This window comes from Lepisosteus platostomus, chromosome 1 (genome assembly GCF_059453375.1).
Source record: "Lepisosteus platostomus isolate fLepPlt1 chromosome 1, fLepPlt1.hap1, whole genome shotgun sequence".
NCBI lineage: Eukaryota > Metazoa > Chordata > Actinopteri > Semionotiformes > Lepisosteidae > Lepisosteus > Lepisosteus platostomus.
In genome coordinates, this window is record NC_142611.1 from 62287273 (window position 1) to 62297962 (window position 10690).

The 10690-nt window shown below is 51.7% G+C and overlaps 1 protein-coding gene across 1 annotated transcript in view; it reads left to right on the top strand.

Annotated features, from left to right (window-relative positions):
• Positions 1-10426, top strand: part of kmt2d (lysine (K)-specific methyltransferase 2D) — a 62378-nt gene extending 51952 nt beyond the window's left edge. The window contains exons 47-55 of the mRNA XM_088633380.1: positions 78-216; positions 845-984; positions 1435-2674; positions 3118-3254; positions 3342-3472; positions 3590-3875; positions 4388-4461; positions 4788-4896; positions 6681-10426. Coding sequence (XP_088489506.1) covers positions 78-216; positions 845-984; positions 1435-2674; positions 3118-3254; positions 3342-3472; positions 3590-3875; positions 4388-4461; positions 4788-4896; positions 6681-6773 — 2349 coding nt within the window. The 3' untranslated portion in view covers positions 6774-10426. The remainder of the gene's footprint in view (positions 1-77; positions 217-844; positions 985-1434; positions 2675-3117; positions 3255-3341; positions 3473-3589; positions 3876-4387; positions 4462-4787; positions 4897-6680) is intronic.
• The last annotated feature ends 264 nt before the right edge of the window (positions 10427-10690 follow it).

A 10690-nucleotide genomic window follows, 5' to 3' on the forward strand; every position in this document is an offset into this window, starting at 1 on the left:
GGGCTCTGTTCCTTGTACTTCACACTTGTAGCTGCTGGCTGACCCCGGTTGTCCTCTCTTGCTCTCCCCCCCTGCAGAACCTCAACACCGTGATGGTGGCGGTGGCCCAGCTCCTACACATGCGCATGCCCGTGTCCTATGAGGTGGCGTTCCCCCAGAGCCCAGGCAGGGGGGCCACCGAGCCGGGCAAGCCAGCTCCGGACTCCTCCGCACCAGGTAACTGTGCCAGTTGGGCACGCAATGGACAGAACCACAATAGTACACAAGCTCCTTGAGCTTTGCCCGCAGGTGGGGCTATGGCTTGTGTTAGCATTGTTTTCCAGAAACAAATTATCTGCTTCCTGAGTGAACTTGTATTCACATTGGCATTACCCCATTCATCCTTGTATGATGTAGATTGGACACTCTGAATCTGCAGAGTCGGGCAACTCGGGTACCTCTCATAAGAGGTAGCGGACACAGCCATCGCACTCAACAGGCATCCGCAGTGTTCCTCCATAATGCCCCTTCATTCTGCAGATGAGCCCACAAAAGACAGTTCTTCCAGGAATTCCAGAAAGGGCAGTACAAAATCATCCGATCTAACAGTAGGATGGACTAAACAGGTCAATTGGGCTCCTCTCGTTGCTTATTTTCCTTCCAGTGTCTGCGACAGGGCAGGTCGTAGTCTGTGTCTTCTGTTTGTGCGGGCAGTGTACTAGCTTACCAACATGAAGAGTCTGCTTTGCGGTCACCCAGTCAGCAGGCAGGTGCAGGCTTGCTCGTGGTGCCTTCCTTTCCCTCATCTGCATGTTCAAGAGCTGAGTAAAACCGATGCTGTAACTAATCCTGATCTCCGTCCCAGGAGCCCTGTGTCCGAAGCCCAGCCCCTCTGAGGAAGAGCGCCCCACGCAGGAGAAGGCCGACTGGCTGAAGCAGTTTGATGTGTCCCTACCCGGCTGCACCCTGAAGAAGCAGGTGGACATCCTGTCTCTTATTAAACAGGTCAGTCCCTCTGCTGGAGGACGTGCCTGGTGCATTTGAGGAAGATGCTCTCATACACTTTAAAGATGAGATTTTTTTGGGGCAAAAATGAATTTTATACAATCTATTAAATTGTTTACAAAGTAAATTGTTACATGCAGTGTAATTTCGTCCAGTCTTGTGTTTGCATGGTTTACATGACTGGTTTCTTGTGTGCCTCTGGATGTGTGGAAGACTGTCCACTTTGTCTTCCCGGCTCTTCTCTACTTCTCACGTGTCCGGTATTATAAAGATTACAGATCCTTCTTTCACTATCAAAGGAATCTGCCAAAGGCGAAGTGAAGCGATTCAGATCGTTAGTTGTTTTGCAGCTGATTAGTACTGACCAGCTGCCCAGGCTGATGACTGAGGAAGGGGGAAGGAAGTTGACAAGTGTGTAATAGGTATGCTTCCAATCTGCCCCTTTCTCAGGAGTGTCCCGAACCGGAGCAGAAGCCCGTCCAACACTGCTACACCGCCAACGTCTCCAACCTGGATGTGCGGCACCTTCCCATCATCCCTGTGGAGGCCTCGCCACCTCAGTCACCTTCGCCCCCTCCTCCTCCTCCTCCTGCTCCTGCAGTTCCTCCTGATGTCCAGCCCACCTCGCCCTCCCCCGCAAGCCTGGCTGATGCAGTCAAGCCCGAACCAGAGCCAGAGCCCATCCTGGCTCCCCCTCCCCCTCCTCTGGCTTCTGTCCCAGCCGCCCCCACCCCTGCCCTCCCCGCCAACACCCCTGCCCTCATCCCAGCTCCAGAGGCCCCGAAACTGGTCAAGCAGCGCGGGCGGCCAGCGTCGGAGGACGAGGAGGTGCGGCCCAAGGTGAAGAAGTGGAAGGGCCTGCGCTGGAAGCGGCTGCAGCTGCTGATCACCATCCGCAAGGCGGGGTCCCGGCGCGAGAGCGCGCGCGAGATCTCGGAGCTGATGGAGCGCCTGCGCATCACGCTGCGGCCCGACGTGCTGCCCCGCGACCTGCGCAAGTGCTGCTTCTGCCACGAAGAGGGCGACGGCGCCACGGACGGGCCGGCCCGCCTGCTCAACATCGACCTGGACCTGTGGGTGCACCTGAACTGCGCGCTGTGGTCCACGGAGGTGTACGAGACGCAGGGCGGGGCGCTCATCAACGTGGAGGTGGCCCTGCGGCGGGGGCTGCGCACGCGCTGCGCCTACTGCCAAAAGACGGGCGCCACCAACAGCTGCAACCGCCTGCGCTGCCCCAACGTGTATCACTTTGCCTGCGCCATCCGGGCGCGCTGCATGTTCTTCAAGGACAAGACCATGCTCTGCACCCAGCACAAGCTGAAGGGCCCCAGCGAGGAGGAGCTGAGCTCCTTCGCCGTCTTCCGCCGCGTCTACATTGAGCGCGACGAGGTGAAGCAGATCGCCAGCATCCTGCAGCGGGGCGACCGGATCCACATGTTCCGGGTCGGTGGGCTCATCTTCCACGCCGTGGGCCAGCTGCTGCCCTCCCAGATGGCGGCCTTCCACTCTTCCTCCGCCATCTTCCCCGTGGGCTACGAGGCCACGCGCATCTACTGGAGCACGCGCCTCCCCAACCGCCGCTGCTGCTACCGCTGCCGCATCAGCGAGGAGGACGGGCGGCCGCTCTTCGAGGTGCGCGTGCTGGAGCAGGGGCACGAGGACCTACTGCTGCGGGAATCCTCGCCACAAGGTAAGGCCCCCCCCCCCTTAAAGATCTGGCCTGGCGTCTCACTGCAAGCCGCGTTTGGGCATCGCATCCCTCTTGTGTCGTTGTGACTTGCCACACAGTTATCCCCAGGTGTACGACGGCCGGTCTGAACAGTTAGGCCGGTTGGTGAGTCCCGCAGGGTGCACCGGGTTTCGGACGTGCCCTCTCGCTCACTTCCCCTCGCTCTCCATGAATGATGTTTCCACCCTGTGTCCCCTCCCTGTGCCCTGCGCTCTGAAAACCCAAGGCTGTGGCAGGTTGCTCCGCGATTTTGTGCGTCTAGTCCAGTTGTTCACCCGTCTTTCCCCAGCGAGATAGTTTCCGAGCGTCAGGCTCTTTTGGGAATTCGTGGCATAAGGAGATATTTAGTGCAGCGCGGCAGGAAGTTGGTCTCACGGCCTCCCCGTTCTGTTTCCTGTGCGCAGCGCTGTGGGACCGCGTGGTGGAGCAGGTGGCCCGGCTGCGGCAGGAGGCGGAGATGCTGAAGCTGTTCACGGACCATGTGAAGGGGGAGGAGATGTACGGGCTGACCGTGCACGCCGTGCTGCGCATCACTGAATCGGTAAGGGCCACTCTCCTCCGCCGCAGCCCGGCGGCCCTCTAAGGCGAGGCCATGATCCGTGTTTTGACTGCTCTGTCTCCGTCCCAGCTGCCCGGTGTGGAGAACTGCCAGAACTACGTGTTCCGCTACGGCCGCCACCCCCTGATGGAGCTGCCCCTGATGATCAACCCTACTGGCTGTGCCCGTTCCGAGCCAAAGATCCTCACCCACTTCAAGAGGTGAGAGCCTGGCCCCCTTTAACATTCCACGGGGCCTCCTCGTTGGCTCCTTCGCGCCTGCTCGCATCAGTCAACACGCTTGTTCCCCCATTTCAGGATTGCTTCCTCCTTCTGCAGGCCCCACACCCTGAACAGCACCAGCATGTCAAAGGCATACCAGAGCACGTTCACAGGAGAGATCAACACGCCCTACAGCAAGCAGTTCGTCCACTCCAAGTCCTCCCAGTACCGGCGGCTGAAGACGGAGTGGAAGAACAACGTGTATCTGGCGCGCTCACGCATTCAGGGCCTGGGCCTGTACGCGGCCAAGGACTTGGAGAAGCACACCATGGTCATCGAGTACATCGGCACCATCATCCGCAACGAGGTCGCCAACCGCCGGGAGAAGATCTACGAGGAGCAGGTCAGCGGTGGCCTTGTTCAGGGCTATCACTTCACTTGAACCTCCCAACTAATAGATTCCCATTGCGGGGTGAGGCTTTGTCAGCGTACGGGCTGCAATGGGACAGATGGATATCAATTTCACACCGACTGTAGAACTTAAGTGTTTTGACATCTTTGGGTGACACCCTTAGACTCCATTTAAGGAAAATCCTCTTCTTTGTAATCACGTTAGCACAAATGTTTGCGTTTGGACCTTTCCTAACATTTAACGTAATGAAGCTTTCATCTTCACATGTACCTCATTTTTTATAAAAGCTTTTTGGAACAGCACATTCCTTTGGCTGGGTTAATTGGGTGTGGTAAAGTCAGAGGAGGAGGATTGTGAAGTGTTTTATCAATTAGATTCAGGGTGGGTATTCAGATGTAGGAATTTTTACCTGTCTGCCTAGAGGTTGTGTGTAATTATTCCTTTCTGTGGTGCACTTGTGGCTCAGAGTTACGAGTTTTTCCTTAATTCCCCTGTGATTCCAGAATCGAGGGATTTACATGTTCCGGATCAACAATGAACACGTGATCGATGCCACTCTGACCGGAGGCCCGGCCCGGTGAGTCCCTGATCTTGGTGCTGTGGGGGGAGGGCCTGTCCTGGTGAAGTCCTTCTCTCCCATCCTTCCCGTCTAGCTGCATCGTGTTGTTATTTCTGCAACTCCTGACCAGTTTTGGAAACCAAGGGGGGAATGCATTTGGGAACGGGGATCTATAACAAACTGCTCAGCCTTGGCAATCTCGGGGATCTTTTCAAACAATAGCTGTCCAAGATCCTTGGATACATGAACTCCCGGGAAGCACACAAGCTCGATGGGCCGGATGGCCTTCTCCTGTTGGGGATCCTTCCTTACGTTTTTTCTTCCCGTGCGTCTTTCCTGCACAGTTACGTCAACCACTCCTGTGCCCCGAACTGCGTGGCAGAGGTCGTGACCTTCGACAAGGAGGACAAGATCATCATCATCTCCAGCCGGCGCATCCCCAAGGGAGAGGAGGTAAGGGCTCGCAGTGAGACGTGGCGTGACAGGCCCGGCTCAGCTCGGTCAGCTGGTAGCGACCACTTGAGCAGCCAGAACTAGGGACCTTCTGGGGTTCTGTACCAACTGTTCTGTTAGTGCAGTGTGTTGCTGCTCCATCATGGTCGGTCTCAGTCCAGCTGCTGGAGAGCCACCGTTGCTGCTGATGGCTTAATTACTCTTAATCAGCATTTCTAGGGCTCAAGCCCCTGCGTCTGGGTTCAGGTTTCCAAAGCCCATGCAGAGTCCCGTCTTGCTCTGCACTTTTGGAGAAAGTGGAGAGCAGCTTAAGAGTGGAGTGGCTCTCTGCTAGTGCAGTGTGTTACTACAGAGAGCAAGCTGCTCCCTCACGGTTGTCCTCAGCCTTCAAGAGTACAGTTTGGCTCATCTGTGAGAGAGAAGCAAGATCCTGTGGTGATCAATCAGTGAAAGCTTGTGGTGCCTGTCCCTCGAATAAAATTGCAGCGTGGTGCCTGTGTTCTGACCATGTCAAAAGCAGAATATTAAAAAAAAAAAACATTTTTATCCATTTCAGACACGTTTTAAATTGTAAATTTAATCCGTTTTATAAAAAATGTCAATATCGACTGCATACCAGTAGTAACTCCTGAATTACGATTCATGGGTGCTTCAGCACTATTTCAGGAAAGTAGCACGCATGTAATGTACATAACAGAAGCTGAGAAAAAAAAGACTGGCTTGCTTTGGGAAACCCAGCGTGTCGTCCGAAAAAATTGAAAGGTGAAAAAGATCTTTAAATTGCGCTTGAATGTCACAGAGTAATGCAGTCATCCAGCCACAAGGGGGCGATATTCCCTGTTTGAATGCCATATACCATCTCAATGAGTTAGTTACCTTATGGATATTGACAGTTCTTAACACAGTTGTTCTATATATTAACAGTGGTATCACAGACCAGTGTGGCAATAAATCATGTAGAACATATAAGCAAATTAAGAAAAGGCTCACAAGGAGGAGGTAAAGGTCACCTAGCGTTCAGTGGAAATGTCCAATGTTAATATTTTCATTGAAATTTTACTCCCTGTCACTTCTTTCCTGGGGTGATGCTGCTGTGTGAAGCAACAAATGAAAAGCACAAAAGGCTAAATCATACGTTTCTGGACTGAAGCTAAAAAACTGACAAGTTTGTCACCTACTGCATTTTTCTTGCCTTGTGTTTGTATTTGTACTTTCAAATTTGCATTCCACACCAAAACCTGGAATAATCTGAAGGGAGAGTATCCTCTTCCAAACTGCACGGTGTTTTGGGTCAAGGATGCTGATTGCCTTGAGAAATCTCGGCTGATTAAGTGAAGTTTTCATTGATCCAGGTTAAAGTACTCAGTTTTCAGCAGCTGCCCTCAAGGCGTTATCTCTGTCTGGCTTTGCAGATGGTGTAAGATGTCATGGTCAGTTCTTTCATGTTTATGTACACGTCTGCAGTCAGGTGAATATTCCTCTCCCAGCTGATGCGTCTAGTCGAGTCTCTGCCGGTAGCCGTGGTGATTTCTAGCACGTTCTCCAGTGGGTGCAAGCATGACAGGCGGGGTTCAGTGGCACCGATTCTCCCGACTTGCCCTGTGGCGGGAGACCCAGCCTAACGGCGCTGTGTGGCTCCAAGCCCGCAAGGGGCAGAGCTGCGCCTGTCCCCAAACAGCACAGCCCTCATTTATAGGACAGTATCGGGGGGGGGGGCTGTGGAAAGGAAGGGAGTTCATGGTTAATGACGGACCTTCTCCATGTCTCCCTCTCTCTTTCTCCAGCTGACCTACGACTACCAGTTCGACTTTGAGGATGACCAGCACAAGATCCCATGTCACTGCGGAGCCTGGAACTGCCGCAAGTGGATGAACTGAGGCCGCGGGGGGGTCCTGCCCTGGTGGAAGAGGAGGGAGGCCCCCCACACGGCCAGGCCCGAGTCGCCAAGCCAAGATACCGCACCCAGTCGCGAGCTGTTTCCAAGAGGAGGAGCTGGGAGACGACCCCTGACCTCCACTGTAAAGGTGGATGCGTTACAGCGCTTTTTTTTTATGGGTGAACAACTCCAGGAGCCCCAGATTTTTAAGACGCAAAAAAAAAACTCTACTTGAAATAAAGGAACCACTTTCCAGGTGCTGCTGCTGTTATCGGGATGCTTTCTCTGTGGAGGAGGAAGAGGACAGATGGGACAATCCTGGGATGGCCGGGGGCGCACCTGAATCCAAACGTACGAAACGAGCCGGGACCTCCCCTGCCCTCCCCCCCCTCTGCTCCGCCCTTCCCGCAGATCTTCCAGCGAGGATGGCGCTGGGAGCACTCCAGCTCCTCCTCCGGAAGGAATGGCCGTCTCCTTCACCCTGCCAGAGCTAAACTGGCTCTTGGTCGATTTGAACTCCTACAAAGAGATTTCGATGAAGGACGGACGCAGCCGGTTTCGGTTTGGTTTCAAATCCATTCAGACTTTTCCAGCTTGCGAGTTTTCCTCTTGTTCTCGTTCTCCTCTCTCCGGTCCCGTCTGCGGGGGTGATCCCAGCGAGCCCGTTTCTTTGAGAGAGAACCTGCATATGTATCCGCGAGACAATCCCAAAACGGCTCCGGACGCTCTCCGAACCCCGAGCAGAGCGTGGAGAGATCCCACCGGAGGGGACGTTGCAACACAGGAAGCCTGTTGGAGAGGAGCAGCGATGGCGGGAGCCTGCTGAGAGACAGGTGTTTTATTGTATGTCGATGCTGAAGATGGGTTACAGGACCCAGCCTACCTCATAGAGTCTGTGGAATCTATTCGCTTCGGAAAAACTACAGGGCTGCTGCTGGGAGGGGAGGGGGTACATGCGGGGTCAAATTAGGGTGGATGGGTGGGTTTTGGGTAGTGGGGGGGGGGGGGGGGGGTAAGTTTCTGTGGCAATAGCTCTTTCGGAGATGTGGGGTGTAAGCAGCAGGCTTGCTCTTGGATTACCTTTGGTGATTGACTAATTATTGCTGCCCATATTATATATTGTATATAGACGTATAATAACTGTTTAAAAAGAAATCGGTTAATTTTTAAGGTTTAAATCTCAGACTCGCGCATTAACCAAGCTGGCATCTTCCGGTTAAGAATGAGCTAGACGGTCCTGGCTTTTTGTAGCTTTCTTTTTTGGGGGGTTTATTTTTCAAAGCGGTATCTCTCTCTCTCTGTACATAGAAATTGACAAGTGAATATCCTCCACTTGTACGCACAATGCTGGTGCTCGTCCGGAGGGGGTAGTCGTTCTTCTTTCTGTTCTGTTCTGGGGGGGTGGGCAGGGCAGGTGATCTCTCCAGGATTTCAGGAGAATGGGGCGTCCTCTGTAAAGTTACTCGCCTGCCAAGCTCTCGTTCTGCTTTTAAAAAATTGAAAATAAAGCAACAATTTGAACAAGGCATCACGGCAGCTGTCTCCCAGCTGTTGGCAGGTACAGAAACTGAGTCGGATCTCTTGCCCTGTCCTGTACCCAATGTCGTCTAGGAAATCTGAATCCCTTTAGTCTTTCTTCCCCCCCCTTTAATCTTAGAGGCAGGATCGAGGAGACCGGCCGCGTCCCCCGCTACCGTCATGGCTAACGGGTGATTAGCGACTTCAGAGGCCCCGAGTCCTTCAGGGGCGTGTCCCCTTCCACGGAGTGCGGCAGCCGGACACGGAGAACTTCCGTGCTCCTGCCCCGGCGAGTCGGATTGGCGAGTGGATCGGGGAGCCAGGTGCTTGCGCGTGGACCCCGACCTTGCCCGTCCTGTGTGGCAGCGAGGGGCTCCGGTCGGGCAGCGCGGCGCGCGTTCCTCTTCACCCGAACTGGGTGGGCTGGGGGATGGGGGGTCACGACTGCTCCCCTCTCATCCAGAGAGGAACAGTGACCCCCGAAAATGAAGACTCTCGCAGTCTGAGAAGAATGACTCTCCTTTCGGCGGAGTCAGATGTATATTTACTGTAGTCTCTCTTAAACTGCCAGCCCAGACTCCACTGGGGGGGGTCCCCCCTGCCTCGAACCCCCCTCACTCTCACCCCTCATTCTGCCACTGTACAGGGACAGACAGGGGTGGGGGTGTGTGCTGCATTTTCGGGGTGCTGGGGAGAGCAGATTCCCCTATTGGTGGCCTGCGGCTTCAGCAGTGAAAGGTGTAAAAGGGCATTTGATGATTTTTTTTAAATTAAATTTAAATTAATGACAGTACAAAAATGAAAAAAACAAAGATTTGGAGGGAGTGATGTTGTCCAGCCCTCCCTCTCTTCCTCTCACACCAGTTTAAAAAAGCTGCAAAGTGTACAAACTGTATATAGATATACAACCAGGGGCTGAGTGCTCTCCTGTCCGAGGCTCCTTTTTAATCAAGAAGGTGAGATAAAGAGTTCAAAACAACCACTGGATATCATTTTATTAGAAAATATATTAAAAAAAACTTTTAAAAAATAAACTGCAAACTAAATAAATCTTAATAATGTCTATATGAACTGGGTTTTTTGCATTTAATTGTATTTTCTATTAGCTTTGATTTATTAGCAGCCTGTAAAACACGCCTGTACATTTCCGCTTGACGAGACTTTATTTGTTAGCTGACGGCTCGGGCCAGACACAGAGTTAAGAAGTCGTCGGAGATGTTTTTAAGCCACAGAGTCTTCTGCTTTTCTTTTTTTTTTTTAAACCTTTCATTTAAAATCATGATGCGATTGCGAAGGCCAGGAGTTGAAAAACACAGGCCAGGCTGTCTTGGTATAAAATCATTTCCTACGTTTCTTTCGATTTTTTTTTTCAAGGGAGAACTGAACCCAAACCAGTCCCGAAAGGAAACCCCAATTGCTCTGTGCAGCCCAACACTTTCTTTTTTTACATAGTAAATGAAATCTATATATCGGAGTAGCTCATGTGTGATATGACTAGTTTTCCTACTGGGTTTGTTGTGATTTTCCATCCCTGATCGCCCCCAGACCATCCTCGAGGACCCCTGTTCATGGGATTGTTAAACCGTGTTTGTGGCGTGACTCTGATGGTGGGGTAGGGTAGATGTTTTAAGTTTTTACAAACATAAGTTGTGGTTGATTTAGTTTTTCTTTTGGTTACTTTTATTTTCCATTTTCAAGATCATGTTGTCACTGGATAATTTTTGCTCTCTTGCCTGAACCATACTGAATGAAGCCCATTTTTTTTAGTTGTATTTGTTTGGAATATCCTTATTTAAGTTCTCTGCACAGCTTTTTAATTTAAGAAAAGCATAACTAAAAGCTGAGGATGTCTTTTTTTAAGCATTACATTTACTTTTTTTTAAAAGGTGTTGTGTTGAAATCTGTACAGCAGACCTACTTTTAGGGAAGAAGAATAAATGGTTGTTTTTATTGTCTGTGGCATGTTTTGTATGGATATAATTTTGAATTGTATATAATTTATGTTTTGGAGGACGCCAGAGGCTATTATCTAATCTCTCAATACCTTCCTTCTGCTTTTACTCTCTCCCTCTGTCCCTCTGTCTCAGCTTTGTTTTTCTTGTAAAGATGAAAATAAAAATGCATTTTAAATATAAAGCATGTTACTTGGGTCTTTTGTCGTGTACGAGTGTTAAGAAGATTCCCGAACCTCAGTGCCCTAGGGGGTGTTCACTGCATGTCCACGAGAGTGGTGGGAGTGTGGAACAAACTACCCAGCCATGTTGTTGAAGTCTTTACCCCGGTTTCTCCCAAAAAACATCTGAATGGGATCTTCAGGTCATGTAATTGCTAGCTACCATTTGGGCTGGATAGGCTGAATGGCTCCAATGACCAGAGCTAGACTACTCTGACTACTCACCA